Source organism: Desmodus rotundus, chromosome 8 (genome assembly GCF_022682495.2).
Source record: "Desmodus rotundus isolate HL8 chromosome 8, HLdesRot8A.1, whole genome shotgun sequence".
Taxonomy (NCBI): domain Eukaryota; kingdom Metazoa; phylum Chordata; class Mammalia; order Chiroptera; family Phyllostomidae; genus Desmodus; species Desmodus rotundus.
Genome location: NC_071394.1, coordinates 59,799,285 through 59,823,822, shown reverse-complemented (window position 1 = coordinate 59,823,822; position 24,538 = coordinate 59,799,285). Strand labels below are relative to the sequence as shown.

General features: G+C 39.3%; 1 protein-coding gene across 1 annotated transcript in view; it reads right to left on the bottom strand.

The window, feature by feature from the left end:
- Window positions 1–24,256, bottom strand: part of STMN2 (stathmin 2) — a 35,869-nt gene extending 11,613 nt beyond the window's left edge. The window contains exons 1-2 of the mRNA XM_024578343.4: window positions 24,100–24,256; window positions 2,642–2,737 (exon numbers count right to left, since the gene is read on the bottom strand). Coding sequence (XP_024434111.2) covers window positions 2,642–2,737; window positions 24,100–24,118 — 115 coding nt within the window. The 5' untranslated portion in view covers window positions 24,119–24,256. The remainder of the gene's footprint in view (window positions 1–2,641; window positions 2,738–24,099) is intronic.
- Between the last annotated feature and the right edge of the window lie 282 nt (window positions 24,257–24,538).

Here is a 24,538-nt window from a genome sequence, read left to right as displayed (position 1 = left end):
CCCTGGTCCAGGCTTGTTCTACTCTCCAAACCTACCTAGAGTTAGGATATTTTCTGCTCTGTATCCGCATCTTACAGGTATTCAAAAATAGCTATGATTTTCCACTCCAAGTTCTATCCCCGCAGGTTAAAACATCCTTAATGCCCTAGAATGACCATTTCCAGATCTTTACCCTGGCACTGCTCCCTAATCCTGAAGTGCTCTCTAATTATTAATGTCCCTTTAGAGTTGTGGCAACCAAGCTGGCCAGGTGTCTAGGTAAGTTCTGACTGGAGCAGAGCACAGTGAAAATATTGCTTCTCTTGACGCAAATACTATGCTTCCATTAAAGTTCTTTTGCTTGGTTAGTGCACTTTGAACTTGTAGTCAAGTGAAACCCAGATGCGCAGGAAGTGACCTTAGATCCTCAAAGGCCAACAGACAAGGTTGACAAAACCAGTTTGGTCAGTGTTAGATGCGATGTGGGTGTTTTTCACAAATGTAAAAATGTTTTTAATTTTCTTGAAGGTGTCCAAGTTTATTCTTATATCTTTAATAAAATTCAACAAAAATTATAGGACCCTATGAGAAAGGACGTGAAGAGAACACAGGCAAATAAAAATGGCTTGTTTGATAAGGTGATGGGATTCTAGGCTTAGGTTAGAGATCCAGGAATTGGAACTGCAGGTATTTGCATGCAAATAGTAAGCACCCCTCACCAGCTGTGTGACACAGGAAGTTAGTTAACTTCTTTAAGCTTTCACTGCCTCATCTAAAAGTTGGAGAAAAAAAGAGCACATTTCTTATGAGATTGTTGTGAAGATTAAAAGGTAAAAGATATTTGTCCAAATTCATCAAATTATATACATTGAAGTGTGCAGTGTTTTGTATGTCAATTATAGCCCAATAAAGCTGTTTTAAAAAATTAAATTAACAAGATGTTCTAAGAAAAGTAAACCAAATGTAAAGCTCAGGCCATTTACACTGAGTGCATGTAAATGTAAATAATGATGATAATAATAATAATGTAATGTTCCATCTTTGTTATAATTATTGTTATATAATTATTACTATTATCAGATAATATTTGTCTGCAATAAACCCTTCAAGTTATTATCTAAATAGAAATACAAGGCAAGGTTAAAGGCTTCAGAAATTTAAAATTCTCTACCAGTTCTTTTAGGAAGCAGAGCATAAGCAACGCTGAACCGTCTGTTCAACTTCTAAAACTGAGCTTATATATAACTTCTGACTTCTTTCCCCCGTCAATCCCTAAGCAATTGTCATTGTCTTCTCTGTCCAACCAGTATACCTCATACACCCTCTGTCTCAGCATGTGACCACACTCCCTCTCCTTACTGACTTCTATAGTGTGGTGCTCTTCTAGGTCCTGAGTTCCTGGAAGGAGCTGCCTGTGCTGTGCCCACCGCGGAGCCTCAGTGGCAGCGCACAGCGAGATACTAGAATCGCAGAAGAAACCGCTGGATTACTAGTCATAGCTGCACCTAGCAGACTAAGGATCCATCTCATTTATTTGTTGACTGAATGAACTTGTACAAAGTCGGCATTGGGCCTACATTCTAATGAGAATTTGTCACACAAAGGACATTTCCTTAGGAAACAGTGAACTAGCTTTACAATGCTTGTGTCATGATAGAATCATTTTGGCAACAAAAATGCCATTGAGCCCCAGAATAGGCTTTAAAGGCACAGAGGGGTTAACTGCCACAGATCCCATCACCTGAACTGCATTTCTTTACCCACGTGGAAAAGAAAAATAATTGTGAGCCAAACAGCCAGCAAAATATACTCCAGCTACATCTACTACATGTGAAACTGTATCAAACATTTTAACTATATTGACTGAATTAAGTGAGGATGGTATTGTTGATAACAATAGCTACCGTTTTTGGTACTTACAAGGGGCCAAGCTCGCTGCTAAGTGTTTGACTTGCATTAATTCACTTAGCTCCACGTCACCCCTGAGAGGACGGTACTACACTTAAATAAGGCTCAGAGAGCCTATGTGACTTGCCAGAGGTCATGTGGCTAGTGGCAGAGCCAGGAGGGAGCAGAATGTATCAGGATAAATCAGTTTGAATGGATTACGCTGCAAAATAGTGCATAGCTAGACAATTCTGGAGAGTTTCTTTTTAAATCCTCTTTATATGGGGCCTCAGTCATAAATCAGTTTTATAAGTGGAAATTATTAGGTTGTTGATATGCATACACCAAGTATGGGAACTTTATAAAGATTATACTAAAGCAAAAACTGGGATGGAAGTTGATTTTTCTCTCCTGAGTTTTCTAAGTGTAAACATTTTTCTTTAAAATTATGATCTGCTTTAATTAGAACTGAGCACATTATATTATTTGCAAAGAAAAGCCTTGGACATATCGTGGATATTGATATGCTAGACATGACTGCAATAACAATTCAGCCATGTTTTTAAGAGATGTTAATGTGCTGTTATTAGCACCAAACTCAAACTGTTTTGAGCAATAGGCAATCAATAAGGCCTAATAGCTACACACAGCAAGTCAATAGTGAGAACCACCAAATACCTATTTAATTCTATCAGGAGTTGTGAGACAGAAATGAGTGCATCTAAGCTTTTCCAAGTGATCTAGCTGCCAGGGGCATTTCCGTTGTCAAACTCACCATCATAGGTGTAGATGTTGATGTTGCGAGGTTCTGGGTAAAAGCAGGAGCAAATCAGTGAGAGCATGGACAGCTCCTTCATTTTTTCCTTGTAGGCTGAAACAAAGGACTTACAGTTAGAATCTTTCATTTTCTTTATTTCAGTGACTCTGGTTACATTTTGCTTGCTTGTTTGTTTTGTTGATTAGGTTCCACTTGTGGGTAAGATCATATGAGAGAGAGTGGGGAGGAATAATGGGGGGAAAATGGGGAAGTGTCATCAAGGAACATGTATAAAGGACACATGGACAAAGCCAAAGGGGTAGGTTTGAGGGTGGGGGGTGGGGATGGGTGGAGCAGGGGGTGTGGGGGAGTGAAAATGGAGACAACTGTACTTGAACAACAATAAGAAAAAAAAATCTTTCATTTTCTATTTTCTCATAATGCTTCATTTAATTTGAATAGTAATAGTCTTCTCCAGACAAGAAGTGGGCCAGCGACCCCACTTTGCTCTCTTTCACAAAATATAAATGGATGAAAGATTAAAACAGAACTCCAAAAATTCCTCACACAGGGAACATATATCACTTATTATAGCAGATTAAGTATGAAGTAGGAGAAAGGGAGTTAGAGTAAGGAAGGTGGAAGGATTGAGATCCAGCAGGACAGGAGGGAGAGACAGGAAAGAACTGGAGGAAGCAGAAACAGAAAATTAGCAGAGAGACAGGTCCATTCTAGTTTATGTGCGTGTCTGTTTTATATAAGTGAGATTCAGGAGGTGTTCTTTGCTGGTTCAGTCTGAACGGTTGCATCTTCATTTGGAGATAAGCAGAGAACTCATTAGGATAGTAAGCAGATACATCCTCTAGGAACCTATGTTGCTGCTTTCTCTTCATCCCCAAGTTCATTTTCTTATGTCTCCGTCTTTCAACACACACTGAAAACTTGGTCTGAAACCTGATAAGCATCTCTTCTGCTCTTTGCAAAACCCAGTTTGGGTGTTCACCTGGCCAAGCAGCTGCAGGAGCTCAGATGACCACCCCTTTCCTCCTTATCTCCACCTCCCCGTTTCATTTTCCCCTTTCTCCTTCAAGGGTGTCCTTCTCAGGTGACCTTGGAAGGCATTGTAGCACTGTTGGTTGTCACCAGGACAAGTGATGAGCAGATGGGGATAAGAAGGTGAAACTCTCTCACCTTTGTGATTCTTTAGTTAGAGATATTAATAAATTCATAAAAATGGGAGAAAAATCATATTGTGCCTTAATTTGTGAGCAATTGTAAACAGATGGTGATAATATAACATTGAACCTTATAGGTAACTTTTGCCTTTTGGCAGAGTCTTCTTATCATTATTGTAACTCAAGGGAGAGTGTGTACTTTGGGAAGATGGAAACTCTCAGAAGATTAGTTTGGGTGCTAGAGACAGGCACATCATTTGTTGGCCAACAAGAAACAGATTTAACACCCAGATGCTTTAGATCTACAGAACGTTAGACTGGGATGGGCCTGAGAGAACACTTAGTCAACTGTCCACTCACCTCACCACCAGTTTTGCAAATGAAACAGGCCCACAGAGGGCAAAGTCATATGTGTCCAATGACAAAGCTGGACTTCTGGATAAAATGTAGTAAATCAATCTCAAAGTTGCCAACAGGTGGTCAGGAATGGCTTTAGAGTCAGAGTTGCTAGGTTTAGAAAATAAGTGTATAAGACACCTAGTTAAGTTTAATGCAAATATTGAACTGGACATACTAAAAGTCATTCTTTGCTTTTCTGAAATTCAAATTTAACTGAATGTCTTGTATTTCACATGGCAACCAGAGCAAATGGAACTGGATCAGAGTAGCATTGAGGAAAGCAGAGGAGGAGGCATACGTACTGTTGACATTGAATTGGGGTTCTAAAGAACCTGTATGGAACACTCTTGTGGACTCTGAGTTCACAGAAGGATTGATAACTCCAGGAAGTACCATTCACCATCCAGTCTCGGGGAATGGTGTCCACTGTGATCCAGGAGACAGCCTTGTCCTAGACTGTCGACAACGGAATTGTCCTAGACCACGCAGCAAGGATAGTATGTCCTCCTGGGAGTCAGTTCTGCTCCAAGATTTTGGGTAAGATGTTTGGAAATGTTGCTCATGGAATAGGATTGTGACTTAAAACATTATATTTACATGAAAACAAGCATGGATATATTTTATCTAAGAATGTTAGAATATCATGAATTTTAAATGTAAAGTTAAAATAAAATTAAGCTTGGGAGTTTAGTTTTGAGCAATAATTTCCAACCCTTAGCAATATTTTTGTGAGAAAGTTTGAGAAGCACAGAGGTGGTGGTGGGCTGGGTAGCTGTAAGACCTGGTTTGCTGGCACAGTTCTGGTTTAAGACCATCATTAACGCCCCCTTTCACTGTCAAAATTTGGCCATTACATTCATCTTAGCAATAAGGAGCCATTGAACATTTCCAAAGTAGGGGGTACCCGACAAAAGTCTCTTCTTACATTTATTTGACCATTTTATATAGGAAAGATTTGTCACTAGAAGACACACTTAAGAAACAAGCGACTAAAGTTTAGTGGGTACTGTGGTATGGATTTGGAAGATGGTAGTGCAAAGGGAAAAGAAAGGGAAATGCAAGAGACTGTATGAAAGAAGTACTGTTAGGAAATAATATCTGACTGTGGGGCCCAGGGCAGAGGGAAGGGAGAAATCTTTGTGGATGGTGGTCAAGATAAGCTCTCCAGAGAGTGTCACTGAAACTGAGTAGGGGAGTTGTTCTCATAGAAAATAGGGCATAAGTTGAGATACTGAAATATATATGATCTGGATAAACTTTTGTACTAACAATAAAAAAATCCCAAGCAAATTCAAAGGCTATTAGAAACATGCTAATAATATCTCACTATTGGTATTTCATACTTTGAACTGACAATCATTTTTTATTGGTTTCTGGAAATCAGCATATATTAATCTCTTCACAACATCCCAACACCAAGCAGAGTTGTATGCATGTTGCAAGGATGTAGGAGGTGGTAGGTAATTCCACATACTCTTTTTCATAGTTGATTATATTTGCTATTAACCATTAACTTTTGCACGTAAGAGCATTTCTCCAGTGAATTTACTTAAAATTAAGCCCACATGATGTATAATGATTGTGTAGCAAATCCATTCAACCTAAAGATGTATGAACAGTTACAGTTCTTCCACTCTTCTGAATGGCTACAATGAACTCTGAGTAATGGTAACAGCTATTCGTTGAGCACAAACAACATAGTAGGCATGGTGCTAAGCTATTGGCATGCATTTTTTTCATGTAGTCACCTCAGTAATGTTTTCATAGAGGTACTATAGTTAGTCCAGCTTTACAGATGAAATACTCAGAAAAGTGAACTTGCCCAATGTGCAATAGAAGTGGAGTGTAGTTTGAACATAACTATTCACTTTATCCAATAATTTGCTCAGATTTGCTACAAAGACCTTCACTGTCTCCGCATTGTTTGTAACACAGTAATAAGATTACTTTTTATTTATTAGTATATTAGGGTTACTGAGTTTTAAAATAAAGAGCCCAAGACATTTTTTTCTTCCCATTTTTCTTTGGTGGTGGTTGTTTAATTTGCACAGGTGAGTTATTGACCACATGACTGTAAGTAAAGAGGTTTAGAGAAAGAAAGAAACTTGTTTTGGACTTGTGGATTTTGCTTTGTCTAGATGGTTAGAAAACTCAGAAAGAGTTTCCAAACAGGACCTCTGAGTATATATATTCTTGTTATTTGAGTAAGTATATCTTTATACATTCATATCACAGTCAATAAAATACAGAAAGTGGCAATTATCTTGGTATTTTAGGAAAAACAGTTTTGCATCAGTTATTTGGGGAATTTAAGGATGATATATTTTGGATGTAATTACCTGAAATTTATCTATTTTTTTCCTTTGTGTGTATAAATCCAGGGGGTGATTCTTTTTCTTTGAGGAACAAAGAGTGGTGGAGAAGAACAAAATAATTGTTCTAGAGATTTAATTATCAGATTAGATATTGAGATAGAGTAACATAAGAGATATTTTGCTTACTTGGTAAAATATGAGATACATACACATTTATATTTATTTCCCCTATTCTTCTAAATATATGTCATAAAATATAAGCCCTTTGCCTTGACTTTCAAATACTTATTGATTTATACATGCTGTGTTTTAATGAGAAAATAATGTATCATATTCATTACAATATACCCCATTATTTTCAAAAGGTGAAATAAGTAAAAATTTTTAATTTTTTACTTCATTTGGTTTGCGTGAGAATGGCCACCAAAATGAGCTCTCATACTTCCATTTTGTTTGATTTGGAATTAGCAGTGTCGTAAAATACTTTTTGTTTATTCATACTGGGCAAAATTTTGACTCCTCAGTTTTGGCTAATACTGAGTGTAGAGTGGCAATATGTGCTAGATTTCCTGTTAACATGTGAAAGTTAACATGTGAAAGAAATTCTCTGGAAATATTATTAACGTGCTACTCCGGGAGACACTCTGTCCTGTTCTCTGAATAGACCACTTGTCCACATATGGCCATAAAGACAGTCACTCAGATGACTGGACACAACTGTGGCCCTGTGCTTCGGTGGCTCCCCTGAAGAGTGCCCAGGGTCGGTTAGTGTGTTCTCTTTCTCCTTTCTTTTCTCGAATTTTTGCATTAGTCTAGCGGGAGTCAGAGGTGGGGTTCTTGGCTTCAATACTCAATTTGGGCCCTGGCTGGTGTGGCTCAGTGGATTGAGTGTTAGCCTGTAAAGTAAATAAATAAAATCTTTAAAAAAATACTCAATTTGGATTCAACCTAAATTTCTCTTTTGAAAGCCTTTGTATTGAAAGTGCAAGATAAAATCAGAGAATATGTAGAATGCAGGATATAGCACTGGGTTTTACAGCAATCACATTTTTATTGGTTTCTGAGGGATTTAATTAAAAATGTCTTTATTTGCAGTTTACCAGTTTTTATAAACATTAACTAAAGGCACCTCTTTTCTTAGGGGAAAAATCTGTCATTTCCAGGTGGGGCTGTCTTTAGGACCAGGTGCACTGGGGAGAGAGCTGTGGACCTTGTTGGCAGTCTTCGCTGAAAGACCAGCAGACAGTGGGAGAATCAGGGTTCTTTGCTAATTGGTTCTGAGACCTGAGACGTCCACCTACGGCTATGAAACACTGAGCCCGCACTTTACCACCATCCTAATTGTACCCTCCATTCTTGTTGCCTCCCATTATCTGAGTCTTAGCAGAGATGGGAATTAGCAACTTCTTAGCTCTTTTGTGGTGCCTTCTTTTTATATGTTATAAATTAGGTTCCTGATGCGCACTTTAACTTGATTTTGACCATACTGTGTGTGTGTGTGATGGGTTTGGTAGTTTAATTGCTTTGGGGTCCTAAAATCTGGGGTCAGATTATTTTCTAAAAGTACAATCTGTCATCTTATTTAATAATACTTTTGGGACCCCCTTTGCTGTGATTTTCTTCTTGAAAGATGAAATAGACTAACATGATTTTTTTAGACACTTGCATGCAAGACTGGCTTGAATTTTGGCATTAAAACAACTTTGGTTGATAATATATAATTGAGGATTCAATATTTAAATGAAAAATAAATCTCAGATTTTTAAAAATCTATTTTGACATCCCAGCACATCACTGATATGAGGTAATGCTCTAGATATTTCTGCTATGATGATGTCATACTAACTGATTCAGTATAAACATGTATCCAGTTTGCACTCATTTTCCTTCCTTCTCCCCATAAGAATTATGGTTTTCTAAGCTATAATGACTCAGGGAGGTTTTGGAAGATTAATATTTGATCAGCCAAGGGAAAATGGAGACAACTGTACTTGAACAATGATAAAAAAAGAAAGAAAACAAACAAACAAAAATATTTGACCAGCTGAAGGAGCATACATTTTCTGTAGCATAGATATCGCATTAAACAAAGTGACCTTTACGAAGGTCTAAACTGTACAACCCATCAGTGTGTTTTACAAAAACATATGAGGCTCTTAAATTTCAATTAGATTGATTCTTGGCAAAGCAGTTGTGACCAGGAAAAGAAACTGGATGACATGAAATCAGTCCTCATGATGAAAACTGGAATAAGGACAGTAAATTGTACCAACCTGGGGCCTTGCCTTACTTGTGACGCCAGTCCAGCTCCTGCTCAGTCTAATGAGAATGCCACTATGTTGTGCATGGTCTTGCCCATTTTGTTGGAAGAAATTGTTATCATCCTCCATGGAGACCACAATACATGGTGGTCTACAAGAGGCACAGAAGCACTTTATTCAGTCTAGATTTCCAGATTTGGTCACCAAGCCTGGCTCTGGATACTGATGAGAAATTTTTTTTAAGTCCCCAGTGCTGTTAGGTAGTGGCAATGAGTCTAAGATGATAGCTAAATTGGTTGCGTCTTAAACAAGACAAAGCTAGACTGAAAAAAAAAAAGTCTGTCTACCTGCATGAGTGGAATTCTCACATAAGAATGACTCTCCCCTTCCTTCCTTATGGTCTCCTGAGTGGGATGTAACTGCGATTTGAGAGGCCACGACATTCTCTGAACCATGTCTCCATGATGGCTGAACATGGCCCACAGGTGATTTAAATCTCTTGCCATTACTTTTTAATTTTTTGGCTGAAGAGTAGAATAACACTTTGCATCTATTCTTAGTTCAGCAACACTCCTACTTTGCAGCTTAATCATTGCATCTGTGGGGGCAATTTCTAGGGTCAGAGCTGTTTTGGTCATCAGTGATAAGGATGTTGGTTTGCTTGTTCACTTTGTTGTAGTATGAGAACTTTCTCCAGAAAATAAGCTCCAGCTTCTACTTTTCATGGATTTTAGAATTAAGTCTGACTGTGATGCATGTCTTTGTTGAATAAGGTGGTATAAGGCTACATGTATGCTGAATTACCTATTACATTCGCAGTGAAAACAGGAGCTTTTGGGAATGGAAAATGTGAGACATTTATTATAAGTGCAAATCGAAAAATTTTAATGTAAAATTCAGGTGACTATCTCAGTTAATGAGCCTGTTCACTTTTCCCTTGAACTGACCACAGTGGTTTAGACACTGAGGATACAGACAGTGAATTCAAAGGAATATTGTATATCACAGAATGGGGTTGCCTGTCTTCAGGCAATAAAATATGCTAATTCACATGCAGCATTGAGAAGATACACAATCAATTTAAGCAGAAATTCTGCAATAATTTGTGTAGCAAGCCCTATCAGTCATTCCTAATTTAATTCCTCTGCCAATCTGAAAACTTGCTAAACATTCAGAGTATATTTCTTGAACAATTTTCACATAGACCTCTATTTCCGTGGTGATACAAAGTTTTCTTTTTAAATATTTTATTTATTTATTTTTAGAGAGAGGGGAAGAGAGGAAGAGAAACATCAATGTATTGATAGGTTGCCTCTCACACACCCCCAACTGGGGACCTGGCCTGCAACCCAGGCATGTGCCCTGATGGGAAGTGAACCAGCGACATTTCCATTCACAGGCTGGCACTCAATCCACTGAGCCTCACCAGCCAGGGATGATGATATAAAGTTCCTATGCATTCCAAGTGGTCTATGTTGTTGCCATAGTTTTGAATGTATCTTTCAAAATTTGACTTATTATAGTTAGTAGTATCAACTGTGAATAAAAGAAGTACTTTAATTTGGTGTTTGTACCATATAATGCTTACTAAGGTTCCATTCCATGGAACAGAAGCCTTATCTGTGTAAGTCTGTCATCAGAGACTTGGAGCAGTCTCCCTAAATGCTTCCTTGGGAAATAAAGGGTATGTAAATAATTCCTGGACTGTAACTACTTCAGACAAAGGCCACAAAAGCTTCCTGAAGGTTTTACTTCTTTCCAAAAACTTAAGAATTCTAACCTTACTCAATGAAACTTTGTAAAATGCCCCATATATAATGATTACTCAATAGTGTCCTAAAAACTGGATTTTCAAATCCATTCATTAGAGATCTATTTTAGTCATCCTTTCAAAAACTGCAACGAATGCTTACATAACTCGTGTAGTGGACAGAAACTGAACAACAGTCAGGTAATATGTTTCCCCTGAATGAAAACCATGTCCTCAGGACATGTAGGACAAAGTAACATGTCCTACAGTCACTTGGGGTCAAGGAGAAGAGAGTGAACAAATATATTGAAAAAAACCCATAAATATTGATAAGTTTAGAACTACTTGATATTAGAAAGTGATTGCAGTGATATTATTTGAGTATCTCTGGGAGTAGGTGACGGTAATGGGACTTTGAGGTGAGTGTCAAACATCTTAATGTTACAGCTCTCACATGTCATTCTCGTCAGCATCCATTTTCAGGTAGTTAAATAACATGAAAGTGACCCTTCAGGTTCATCTAGACATGCCATGAAAATGACTTTTTTTGTTTTGGAAATCAAATGTGGCTTCCTCAAGTTTTGCTATGTAAAGACTCATTTTCTGAAATAGGATTCATCAGGTTGTGTACTAGAATCTTTTAATTAGTATAATTTTCTGCAAGGAATGAAAAGAATACAAAGCAAGTGAGTCATGTCCGAAGCCTCTGTGTCCCTCAGTCGGTTTCCGGTCATCACGGTCACAAACTGACTCAAATGTGAAAAAGGACGTACTAGTCCAGGGTAAATTTTCTACATTTTCCTTCTTTCACATGCTTTTTGTTTCTTCTGAATATTGGATATAAAAGCTCTTTTGGATATAAAAGAAATGATAATTTTCAGTGGCACAAGAATTCTGCAAGCTCATGCTATGATAAATGTAGTTTTGTTGTTGTTATTTTTTCCATGTCAAAATATCATTTTGCTTCTTCTTGTAGTGAAGGAAATGGCTACAGAGAAGAAAAAGAAATTGAAAATTGGGTTTTGATTTACTTGAAATAATTAGATAGCACAACAAACTCAGAAAGATTTAAAAAAGTAACTGTAAATTCTCTTATAGGTAGGCTCCACAATGCACAGAACCCATAAGATATTGTACAAATAAAAATACCTGAGAGACCAGTGGAGTTTGTTTATACTTTGAGGAAATATATCATAAAGGATTTTTAGTTTATTCCGGTTATTGTGTTTTGTTTTTCAACTTTTATGAAACCTGGTTGACTTGGATTGGTACTATTTTTCAAAATGAGTTGCTTTAAGTTCATCAGTATATAGGTATAGATTATTAATAAGTTTTGGCTATTTGTTATTTGTCTAGAATGACATCTTCCTTTTCAGCTAGGTTAGGTAATGAGTTTATACTTTCCAGCCATGCAGTCCAGAAGTCCCATGTTCTCTTCCACTTCACACTTTCCTGCATCTGTTCTCCTTAGTAGGTTGTGATGCAGCTTGCTACAATGCATAACCAATATAGACCACAACTGTGTTTCCTTACAATTTCATTTAAGGAAAAATTTCAACAAAAGGAATCCAGTTCTTTCTAAGCTGTTTAATTCAGTATTTCTTCAATGTTAGTCCTGAACTAAGAAAAAATGTGTATTTTAAAGACTGAATTTAATTTTATTTGTTCTGCTATTAGAATTTTTTAAACCAAGTTTTTGGTTGGTAGAAGAGAGTTTTTTCCGTTCCTTATGTCTGTTGGGGAGACATTTCAGAACCTTGTTAGATTTTTTAAAAGTGAGAAAATGTCTACATATTTTTTAAAGCTAAACTCTCCTACCTGGTGCAATATATTGTGACCTTGTAAGGATTTAAATTGTATTAATGCCTTAAGCTAAAGCTCCTCCTTTGTCATTATTTCATTGTTTCTGAGAAAGTGGGTATATATATTATCTGTATTTTATGGCCTAAAATGTGAAAAAATATAGAGTATTTTCATATGTAGATTGTTACTATTATCAACAGTATCTAACTAGAAAAAAGACTCTACTATAGGAAGGGGAATGCCCCCAAACTGAAATTATCTTCTGGAGGGTGGGCCCATTGTAGTGCAGGCTTTCTTCGCTGGGTAAGTGTCTAGAAACCCATCTCTATCAGTGTATCAACTGGCATTGTTGTGAGAAGCTACGTTCAGCTTCAGTGAATTTTTTTTGAAGACAACAGGTTTGCCCATTTCATGATGGGTGATTTAGGAGCACGCTGTGCTGAATGTTCAGCAGTTTTTTACCAGAAAACGGCACGACCCCTGTCTGCCCCCACCCCCACTCACCCGATCTTGACAAGTGACTTTTTTTTGTTTGCCCAGATGAAAGAGCTCCTCAAAGGAAACATTTTGCCAATGTGGAAGAGGTGAAACAAAAATGGCAGAAGCACTAAAAAGCTTCAAAATTGATGAGTTCAAAAACTGTTTTGAGCAGTGGGAAAAATATGTCCATAGGTGTATTACATCAAATGGAGAGTACTTTGAAGGTAACTGAAGTTTAAACATGTAAGAGTAAATAGTTTTTTATAAATGAATTCCAGATTTCTGTAAATGTAAGCACATTTCTATTAACATGTCTGCATTTATGTCATAAATATAATTCCTAGTTTGTGTACCATACATGTATATGAACTGAAATTGTGGAGGCAAAACAAAATAGTTACAATGCTCTTTTATGTGTGTAGTCAAATGTCTTCCCTGAAGCCTCTGTAAAGTCAGATGCCAGATGAATGAATGCCAGTTTTTCTTCTTAGGATATCTTTCTTATTCTAATTAGATTCTGCTAACAGCTTAGAGATTTTTTTATTGGTACCAGAAACACTCTTGATTGAAAAAACATTACTTTCATTAAAGACTGAGGGATTAATTCTAAACTCTAAGAATCCCTACCCTTTCCCCCACTATAGTCTTCTGAGGGAAATTCTGTTTGTAGTGTTTGGTTCTAGTGTCTTCCCTATGTTCATCTATTAATAGGTGGAGGGGAGGAAGGCGAATAGATGTAGATAAGAAAATATCTAGAGTTACCTTTACCTGTGAAAGAAAAGTTCTAGCTGAAGGAAGGGTGTTGAAAATGGAAGTAGGAGGCAGAAGAGAGCCAGGCAGGGAGGAGACGGAGAGGCAGGACCAAGAGATTGTGTAATAGCCAAGTGGCGTGGCATTTGAGTTAAATTGATTTAATAAGATTTTAATGAGAGGTTATGTATGTGTGCATGTATTGTACGTGATACTTCTCCTTTCTTGCTCTTCATGAGACCTTACTGTAGATGTCTACATTTTGATGCTTCTGGAAGCAGTTTTAATTTCTACTGAATGTGACATTTTGTGTTGATGAGCCTTACTGGGTAGGTAAGCAGGATCAATTTTAATGAAACTTTTTATTAAAATTGTCAATTTTATTTATGTATATACTTGAAGTGGGATGAGATATGAAATATGACAGAGGAACATAAGATGAAAAATAAATGCAAGAGAAAAGTACTTTTAATTCTGGCATTACCCAAAATGGATTTGTCTTGGAGATATACTATATTGGAAGCTGCATCATAAATATATCTTTTCTTCTTGTACCACAAGGAATTATTGAGCAGTGATCATTTCCTTAATTCTAAATAATTTCCAGTAGATTTGTTATTACATGTGGAAATTCACAAAGTATAAGAATTTATTAAAATATATGCAAATATTCAATCATGTTATATACCTGAAACTAATATAAGGTTATATGTCAATGATATCTCAAACATTTTAGATTTTTACTCTAAATTAATATTTTTATTTAGTATTTTTGTCATTCATCTAGGAGGTCTGGACAGGGGATTAATATTTTTTAATCAAGTGTTTAATATTCAATTGTTTACTTAATCCTCTTACCAACTGTGCAATTTTTTAAGGTATTACTTTGCCCCTTTCATAACTGAGACAATTGTGGTCTAGAAATGATAATTTGCTGAAGCAGAATCAGGTAGTGAACAGTGAAGCAGGGTAGCTCTCTCTTACACAGAAGAGTAATGGTTCGTGACTTGACCATTTTTTGTGGATGTTAATAGTACTGCTTTTAATTTTCATAGGACTTTGCATTCTTTTGAGCTCTGTGATGCGTACTTTTTCTTAACATTTTCCTTTGTTTTAAACTCCTGGAGGCAACTTTAAACCAGACTTTCAGCACACTTGACCATCTGGTCCTGGGTTGCTTTGTCTGAGGTGGGCTTGCAGAAGTGCTCAGGGGTCCGCCTCGGAGGGCAGAGAATGTCAACGTGATGTGGGCGAGGAGCAACCATGGGACCTGAAGAAAACTCTGTACTGAGGGTTATGTCTGGAAGACAACTCTCTCGCATTCTCTGCGTCTGTTTGTTGAGGCACCCTGCTTTGCCCAGCAATTCTCTGAGCTCAGCTGTTGTCTTCTTGGGCCACCTTCACTTAGAAATGGTTGGGTAGGAGGACAGTTGGTGAAGGCTGACTATAATAAAATTTGGATCAGCTAAGTGCTTCTTCTTAGCCAATGTTCATTTAAGAAAAATAAAACATTTTAAAGAAGAATCTTAGATTCTTGGACCTAAACGCAAGTCCTTCAAAATATCAGACACTCTTGTCTGAGCAAGTCACTCAAATTTTATTTTAATTTTTATCATTTAGAAGTATTTTTAAAAAAGCAACAAGTCAGTTTCTGACTGTGCGCCTTGCTCTCTATTACTCGCTCTGAATGCATGTGCATTGGTGTTTTCGTGAGTAAAATGTCCAGTCATTCCATCTAACCGACAAAAATGCCATCCCTTGCATTTAGATGGTGCTTGACAGATAGGAATCACTTTCACATTTGTTTCACTTCAAGACAGAGGAACATATATGCTATGCTCATTTTGTAGGTATTATAATGAAGATTTAAAAGGACGGGACAGGCGATGATCTAAGAACTACAAGGTCCATTGTAGGTAGATCATGCTACCTAATTTTTTCTTTTGAACATTTTCCAATCCTCTATGTTTGCCTGCTTTTTCTGATTATAAAAGGAAAAAGTAGCTCTGATGTAGAATAAAAAGATGATTTTTAAAGTGACAGGACTCACATTCTGTGCATCAAAAGGCTGTTAATATTTTGTGTTTTTGAACAACGATAATGAGAAGGATGCTAACTGGCAATTCTCAGATAAAACTATGACTTAAATACGAGCAATAGATATCAGTGTTGGGAATAAAAAATACTAGGCAGGCCCTGGCTGGGTGGCTGAGTTGGTTGGAGCATCATTCTGTGCATCAAAATGTTGCGAGTTTGATCCTTGGTCAGGGGGAGATGCACGGGAGGCAACTGATTGATGCTTCTCTCTCTCTCTCCTCCTTCCTTTCTCTCTAAAATCAATAAATATATCCTCTCCTATTATTAAAAAAATACTAAGCAGTAGTAAAGACAATTATGTTCTGCAGAAAGGTCCTGAGGGAGGCGACGGTCACCTCAGCCTCAGTTCCACAGCCTGAGATGGCTGGTGCCCCCCCTGTTGCACCTGGAAGCCGTAACAGTGACATCTTCATGAGAGTCTCTGGTCCCAGCTTTGCAGCAGCCAATATATTCCAAGTCGAGCTTTCCCATAGGAGTTTGGTTTCTATCCGCTAGGAAGTCCAAACTGAAAGATTACTATTAAGTTTACTATGAGCAGTTTTGTTGAGTAAAAAAAACCCTTTATGGCTGCAGTTTATAGGGAAAAAAATCTTCCAAAAGAGGGAGTAGGAGGCTAAAATTTGAACTTTAAAATGCTGTCTTGTACAAGTATTTCTGGCACTAGTTTTAGATAGATTTCATCCATTTCTTTTAATCCTGATATAAAGACATACAACGGGAAGGTTGACAGATAGATATTACTGATGATCCATTGCCATACTAAGTCCTCATAGCGGCGGATGATGAACAAACGTTGGCATCCAAAGCACAACTGCTCCCGAAGAATACTGCCAAATAAGCACTCTTATAGGTACTGTTTTTGCAATGATTTTGGTTAAAAAACACTCCCCGGCAACATTCTTCTTAACTCCTTATGAGAACTGTAATTACCTATTCTGATCACAAAACAAATTTTTGGAATTCTGTAATTTTTCAAAGTATTAAATATTTTAACCTGGAGGCCAACAAAATTACCAATGTGAATAATCTTAATTTTTTTAATGGTTTTATAGTGTAATGTGTGGCTTCTTCTTTTAAGTACAGTTCCTGGAGAAGCTATATTACCAGATGACTAGCAAAATGATTGCTGAGATGCATTAATTAACCTTTACATTCACATAAAAGTGTTTTGTGAGAATGAATGTACACAAAATGTTATCTTTAATCATGGCTAATAAAGATACGTTATATAAACACAGGTTTCTCTACTGCAGATGTCCCCTTGACAAATGACAGGCTGTGATTCCTTTATTAAAAGATAATTAAAAATGTTGCACAAGTGTGTCACAGCCTTCCCACGGATCTTCCCTGCTTGCCTGCTTTGGAGGCAATAAGATGAAGAGAGTTTTGAAGTAATACCCTTATATTAAATGTGGATGCCTGGGCTGTATATTTCTTTTAGTCCTAGATTTATTTCATAAGGCAGAGTATTCGAATCGAATGTCTAGAGTCTGGGGAAGGAGTTAAGGATGCATTCTGAAATGCATTCATCATGATGATACTGCGTAGGTTGAGATTTCCCCCCCGAAACTGGTCATCATAGAGCATCCACAGCGGACTCCGTGTTGCCTCTCCACTTAGCAACGTGCTCTAGTTGCGCCATACCTCACACCCCAGCACCTCCAGCTCTCTTTCCCCAGAAGCCCAAATCATGGCAATTACTCCATAAGTCTCAGGTTAGCTATTAAACCTAATTATCAGTTTGACAGTATTTCCTCTACAAGGTGAGTCTGTGCTCAGAAAGGGTAAGGCCGTTTCAGGCTTGTTCAACTTAGTGCCAACTTCGCATGTTTGACTTCCACAGTGGGAACACCAGTACAAGGGGCAGATACGAGAGTATCTGGTACTGGTTAAAGGTGCTGATTCTGGAGCCACAGGGCCTGAGTCCCAATTCTGGACCTGATGAACTGTGTGAGCTTGGGCAAGTCACTTCAATTCTCTGTGCCTCTGTTTCCTTACCTATAATAGCATCTACTTTTTATAATTATTGGATAGTTAACATAGCTAATATGTATAAAGTGCTTAGTATTTTATACTATAGCAAGTTATTCAAGAGTTAAATCAATAAATAAAAGTCACTTTTATAACTTTTTGAAATCTTTGTGCCAGAAAAATGATTCTTAAAAGAAAGCAATGTCACAGTAAAATTGTTGGTTAAAGGACCAGTCAAGAAATTTTTTGCCTTGAAGGTCCTCAAGATGGATTTTTGTCATCTCCACATGAGGTATACATACAGCCACCAGACTGCTAGGATTAAACATCTAAAACATACATTACTTTTGTAATGCTCTCTTAGCATGTCTTCTTTCTTTTTTTAATGTACCAGGAGTGGCAAAATTGAAAGTTTCTTAGTTTTTGAGAGACTCTGAAGTGAAAAGTTAACAATAACAGAGGAATGGAAAATGAGGCTTAATCCAACTTCATGTTGAATAACAGTGTATCCTCCCAAATCTGTGGCCAGTTTTATTTGGGATGTCATTAGTACCCTATTTGGGCCACACTGCATTTCTAATGTGAGATATTTCAAGTGTGGTATCGTTTCTTCAGGACAGCACTTCCAGAAACATGGTCATCTTTGCATGGCCTGCCGCCCCCTGCACAGGAGGACTGACATGTGATGCCTTTGCTGATAGTCCCTGAAGACCCATTTTCCCCACCTGGGTTGACTTTCTTAGAAAGAATCAAAAAAGGGGAAATCTTTTACTAGTTTAAGTAAGCAGAAAACACCCAGATAATCTGTTTTCAGATCTACAGCCCTACTCAATTGCTAATTTCCTCCTGTGGTGGCCAGGAAGAAGTTCTGTTAGAAAAGTCTGGTCAGTAGTAAGTATGGGACACACTGGAAGGCAGAGTTAATGTGACTCACCCTGAATTAACTGCTTCAGTAGGTGCAGCAGTTACAGTGAATTAGCTGTATGGCAAATGCGGTTGTAGGCTTTTGCTTATTATCTCACAATGAAAACTTCTGAGTTGAACTCATTGTTTTGTAAATAACAGTAAACTAGAGGTATTGGATATTGACTTATTAATTCTTCCTATCTGTGCCACAAGCCACATTCATACGAACGCACAGTGCCAAGTTCTCACTTTTGACATTTCTCTTGAAGGCCGTTTGCTGAATCAAATACCCTACAATAGGGATATATATATTTTTAAAATCCAGCTAAGAGAGGATGATGGCACAAAACATGTCACTCCAGAGGAATAAAATTCCTAAGTGTATGAGTTTGGAAGTGAAATATTTTGTAAAGTTTGCCATGGATTTGAGGCAATGTTAAGGCATCACACTAGAGCTGATTATGAAACGGACATGTATGTCACAGGTTTTATATTTTTAAAACTGATGTGTTGGTGGTTAGAATCAGCATCTTCTGGGAGCTTGTTAGGAATGTAGAATAGCTGGCCTCAACCAGACCTCTTATCAGAATTCACATTTTAATGAAAATCACAGGTGATTCAAATGCACATTAAAGTTTGAAGAACACAGTCATATAAAACCATTAAATACTTTACAGATAGATTATACCTACATGAAATATAAGAGAAAAAATTCCATACCAATGCAAACATGAAAAAAAATCCACTTTTGATGATCTTATAAATTTCAATCTTAGAAATTAAATTTGTTTTTGGTACCTCTTCTCAGTATTACATTGCATCTGTTTTGCCTGCTAATGTACAAACTCCTAAAGGTGGCCAATGACATTCAGGCGTGTCCCCAACATGGAGCATATTTTAAATAAAGGGATAAATTAAACAATGTTTAATTTAAAACATTGTTTAATTTATCCATTTATTTAAACACTAATAATATATTCTATTCCTAAGTAATTTTGTTATTACTACAGACGATATTCTACTGTTTATCCACAACCTCCACCCCAATTAAAATAAATATTACAATAACAATGTAATGAAACTAGAAAGTAAAATTGTAAGAGAATACATAATTAACCAGGTTCATAACCTGTTTTATCCACTAGGGCAAAGCATAGCATTAACTTATTAAATGAGCAACCAAGTAAACTAATTAAAAAGAAAAAAATCATGAAAAACTAGTATTTGAAGTGGGTTTAAATTAATCTAGCTCTTTAGAGAACTTGATTGCCCTCTAGTGGGAGGAAAAATTAATGCAGACACCAAGGTTTCCAATTGAGAGGATTAGGAAAGGGAACCAGCCTTCTACTGAAAACATCTGGGTCACTGGCTAATTTGGTATTTTTCCCCTTGTCTGGCAAATTTCTTGCATTTTCCACATAAGGTCACACATGTGTGGCCACAGAATACAGTTTGTTTTTCCAAAACCAAAGAGGAAATTGGAGTGAGCTTGAGTTAGCTAGCAGCAGCTTGTAGTGGCCACGCCCAGAGCAGGCAGCCACCTGCTGGGAGGCCAGCTGCATCCAGCCTTAGGTGAGCACCCAGTTACTGGGGTGGAGTAGGGTACTTGGTTAGTGTCATTCTGTTGGAGTGAGAAACAACAATGATTCATAAAACAGGAATTTTTTCTAAAGATGGTCTGGATTTATTAATGAGAAATATCCCCAATTAAATATATACTTGATTTCATCTTCCATTTAATTTTAATTGTACAGATTTACCTTACAATTATGATTGATACCAAGTACTAAATATTCACAGAATTAAGTTAATATTTTGATCCTAAATTATAGGGAGGAACAGTATTTTCCTGTGCGACTTGGCTTTCTGGCACTCTGAGAGAGAATTGCTTGAATCTGAGTGCAATGCTGCCTGCAGCATTTCCATCACTGAGAACGAAGACATATTGGGCCAACTGATCAAATGCTTATTCCATAGTTTATCCATTAATAGTGGAACCCCCCACCCTCAAAGTAGGTAAAAGTGTTTTTAATGCAACAGATACAACCCTGCTAAAAAATGTTAATGACTAAGGGCAGAAGCAATTTCTCTAACAATAAAAATATCCCCTTCCCCCTTAGACTAGCATAAATCAGTACAAACCTGTAAATCATATGACAAAACCATTGTGAATTGTGGCTAAACAAAATTCTATATTTTAATATTACTAACCATCCAATCTTAATTTATTATTTTAAAATATACTATACTTTCTTTCAGAGAATTTGAACACAGGCAAACACCCCCAGTGTATTAATTTATACCATCACACGGCTGATCTGCGTTGGATTGCATGGGGTCACACAGTGCTTGTTGCAGGCCCAGCTTATTCTCCTGGTATGCAATATATTCTACATGATTAATAGATAAGCGACTGCTATTTCTTTCACTTTTATCCTGAAATCACGACCGAACCCTGATCTTTCTCACTTCTATTATTTATGTATTTGGAAGGTGCCCATTTCATGAGAGAAGGTATGGGGTATATTCTATGCACCTAGTGCAATCACGCTGAATACAATAATTGTTTAATGAATCGGGAAAAAGCACCCTTCCTGATAACTAATTATGTTTTGCAACTGGAATGATTTCAAAATCCATTATTTTAATATTGGCTTCTCTTCAAGATTTTCAGAAACAGCCCACTTTTGGCAGAAAGGACCCTTGCATCTGTCGTATTTGGGGTGGGGCTTTTATTAATGGCATGCTGGCTACCGTTTCACTAACCATGTTTCTGTGTAGAACTGAGACCATACCAAGAACTGGCAATACAAAGAACATTTTGGGGGAAAAAGTTAACATTTTGTCCCTAACCTATATTTATTTATTTATAGATATAACCTTATGGAATACATGCTGAAGATCCATTCAATATCTCAATTACACATGTGTATTTTCACCCATTGCAGCCACAGTTCTCTGCAGAGAGTTTTCCATCATTCTTTATCACGCAAGCCCTGCCCTTAGCATGCACCTGCACATACATCCAACCCACTGCACATACATAATCTCGACAAAACCTGAGAATACGTTTGCTTAATAACGTAGAATGAATAACTAGAGACAGAATTCCTTCTTGGGGGTGAGGTGGGGAAGGGAGGAGTAGGAGAAAGAAGAGTGTGCACGACAAGAGTTAATCCTTAACCAAATGCAGTCATTCGAACGTTTCAAACAAATTAAGACCACTGAATCAAGAAGTAAAAATAATGATGATTTGAGATAATAATACTAACACTGACGATGACAAATTTGTAGCCGCATTCTCCCTGGTCACTGCCCCCCCCCCCCCCCCCACCGCCCCACGACCTTCTCGCAGAAACCTCTCAGTGCTGGAGGCTGAGTGCGCAGAGCCTTATCGCCCCCATCCCTCATTCACAGAACCTTCCTGGTCTTTCGGTTGAACCTCAAATTGTGGGAAGCGGGGGTAGCTCAGGACACTGCGCAGAAAACAGTCTCCCCGGCTGCACCAGCGGGGGCGAGCACCCGGCTCCCGGGCGGGGAGCGCAGGGCAAGATGGGGTTTCTGCAGGGCTGGCCGCTCTCCAGGCGCCCGCGCCAAGTGCGCCCCCATAGGACCGCGGTTGTCGAGTCTAGACCCAGCTGGGAGGGGTGGGGCAGAGCCGCGTCTGGATCTAAGAGAGAGAGTCCCTCTTAGGGAGACTGCCGAAGGGGTCCCAATCAGGGGAACTCCGGGAGAATAGAGTGTGGGTAGTGGGCTTGAGCTGCAGGAGCCGAGGTGAGAGAACGCTCTCCGCACCCCTGGGTAGGGGTCACCTCTATGGTCTCCTACCGATTGGGGTGGGGCCACGCCTTTGTGTGGCCGGGAGGGGCTCCAGCTAACCTTTCTGCAGAATGTCGCGGGTTGGCTAAGCACAGGGATGGGGCCCGGGAGGTTACAGGCTGCAGACCTGGAAAAGGGGTCTTACGACTGCAGAGCCTCAACCGCCCTCTCCCCACCCTCCTCATGAAGCCCCCCTTCCCCGCCAGGACTCCAAGCCCAAGGTCTTTCCAGCTCCGCACAGAGGGTGGGGCAAGGGCGGAGCTGTCAGGGGCACAGCCCACTGCTTCTCCCAGCTGCTCACCGCACCAGGTCCCTGAGGAGGGCAGCTTCCAGCCAGCAACCTCGGGCTCCTCCCTGCATGTCCACCCCGGGACCCCAAGTCCCGGGAGCAGGGGGCACTCCAGGCACAGGGCCGACTGGAGATGGAGGCCCTGGGTGCGGAATCTCATTTGGGCTCTGTCTCCACTGTGTGCTTCCCAGATCTAGGTTGAACCTATGAAAATTGCCAATATTTGGCCCTGTCTGACCTATAAAACGGATATTTCACGTGGTTCAATTTAAGACCTTGACCTCTTTTCTATCTGTATTGTTATATATCTACATCTCTAGATTCCAGAAGCTTTCCTTCAAAACAATCAAAGGAGTTCAGAGGAGCCTTTACTTGTGTCTATACCTAATCACCCTATGCAACGTAGTTTCCAAAAGAAAAATGTTAACACACTCCCTTGCCACCCCCCTCCCCCCACGTAAAACAGAACAATGAGGCCAGGATGGGGAAGGGGGCAATGGTGAGGTCGTACTCCCAAGCCAAGGAGCGCCCCATGCGGGCGTGTGGCGCTGTGTACCCCTTGGCTGGGTTCCTGGGGGTCTTGCTGGCGCTCCCTGCCCCACCCTCCTTCTGTTGAAGATGCCGCACAGGCTGGGGGGTGGGGCGCGGGCGAGGCTCCACACAGGGTGGGGCTGCCCGCGTTGTGAGCCTAGCCTGCAGATGCCTCCCCCAGGGACCCTGCGTCCTCACACAAAGAAACCCCACCCCCAGGACCGGGAAACCGCTGTCCCTCCAACCCTCCCTTCCCGAGTCCCCACCCTTGTATCTGCCCACCGCGCCCTCCGTGCCCTCCTTGACTTCCAGCCTCTTTCCCCTAAAACAAAGGAGCCTGACTCCCACCCCAGCCCTTCCCTCTCACTGCGTCCCAGGACTAGCGGTTTCTCCAACCCGTGAGACAATACCAGAAAATTTGCTCGTCCTCCACCCACCCCTTGTCTCCACCCATCTTTCAAACAGCCGAGATGGGACCGCTTTGACTTGTCATTTTTCTTTTCTCCCATCCCCTTTCTCTTCCTCATTTTCTTTCTTTCTTTTTCTTAAAAAACAAACAAACAAACACAAAAAACTAGATAGGAAATAAAGGACGTTACAAAGCACTTTCCAAAATTTCCCTTATCCCCATTTAAGGCATATGGTAAAGGTAGCCCCCTCCCCTCCCAACGACTGAGCCTTAATTTTAAATACAGCAACATAATAATTCCCTACCCATGAGAAGGCAATTTACCTGCTTCAACTTTTAAAAAGAAATTCTTAGCTTTAGGTTTCCAAGGACCCTCCCTTCTTCTTGGCCTTCCCCAACCGTCCTTTTTGGGTTACCCTTAATGTCTTTAAAAAAAAAAAAAATCTCCCAATGCCTTCAAAGCTCTAAGAGGTGAGGGTGGGCTCCAGGTCAAGCTCTGGGAGAGCCAGGCACTACCTTACCCATCGCTGTTTTAGCCATTGTAGGGATGTGCAGATGCTGAATGGTGGGAAGGCGAGGAGTCCAGCTACAGCAGCAGCAGCAGCAGCGAGAGAGCGCGAGAGAAGACTGAATAAGGCACTGAGTCTGCAGAGTGGGACCGTGCGAGAGAAGGATCAAGAGGCAGGAGCCCATGAATAATTATCACGCAGAAACTCAAGCAGATTGGCTCCCAAGGTCCCCTGACATGACTCGTGCAGAGCCAGAATCTCTGAGCATTAAATATTGATTGGCCAATGGTGCTGGAGTACAAAGTACCAGAATGCAGTTTGGAATGGAAATCAGTGCTTCCCGGGCAGCTCCCCCCTGTTCTGGGGGCCTGGTAGTACAGTCCAAGTAGAGTCGAGCCTTCACCCAGAAGGCTCCTAGGAACTGAGAACTGGGTCTGTGGCTACCTGGGAG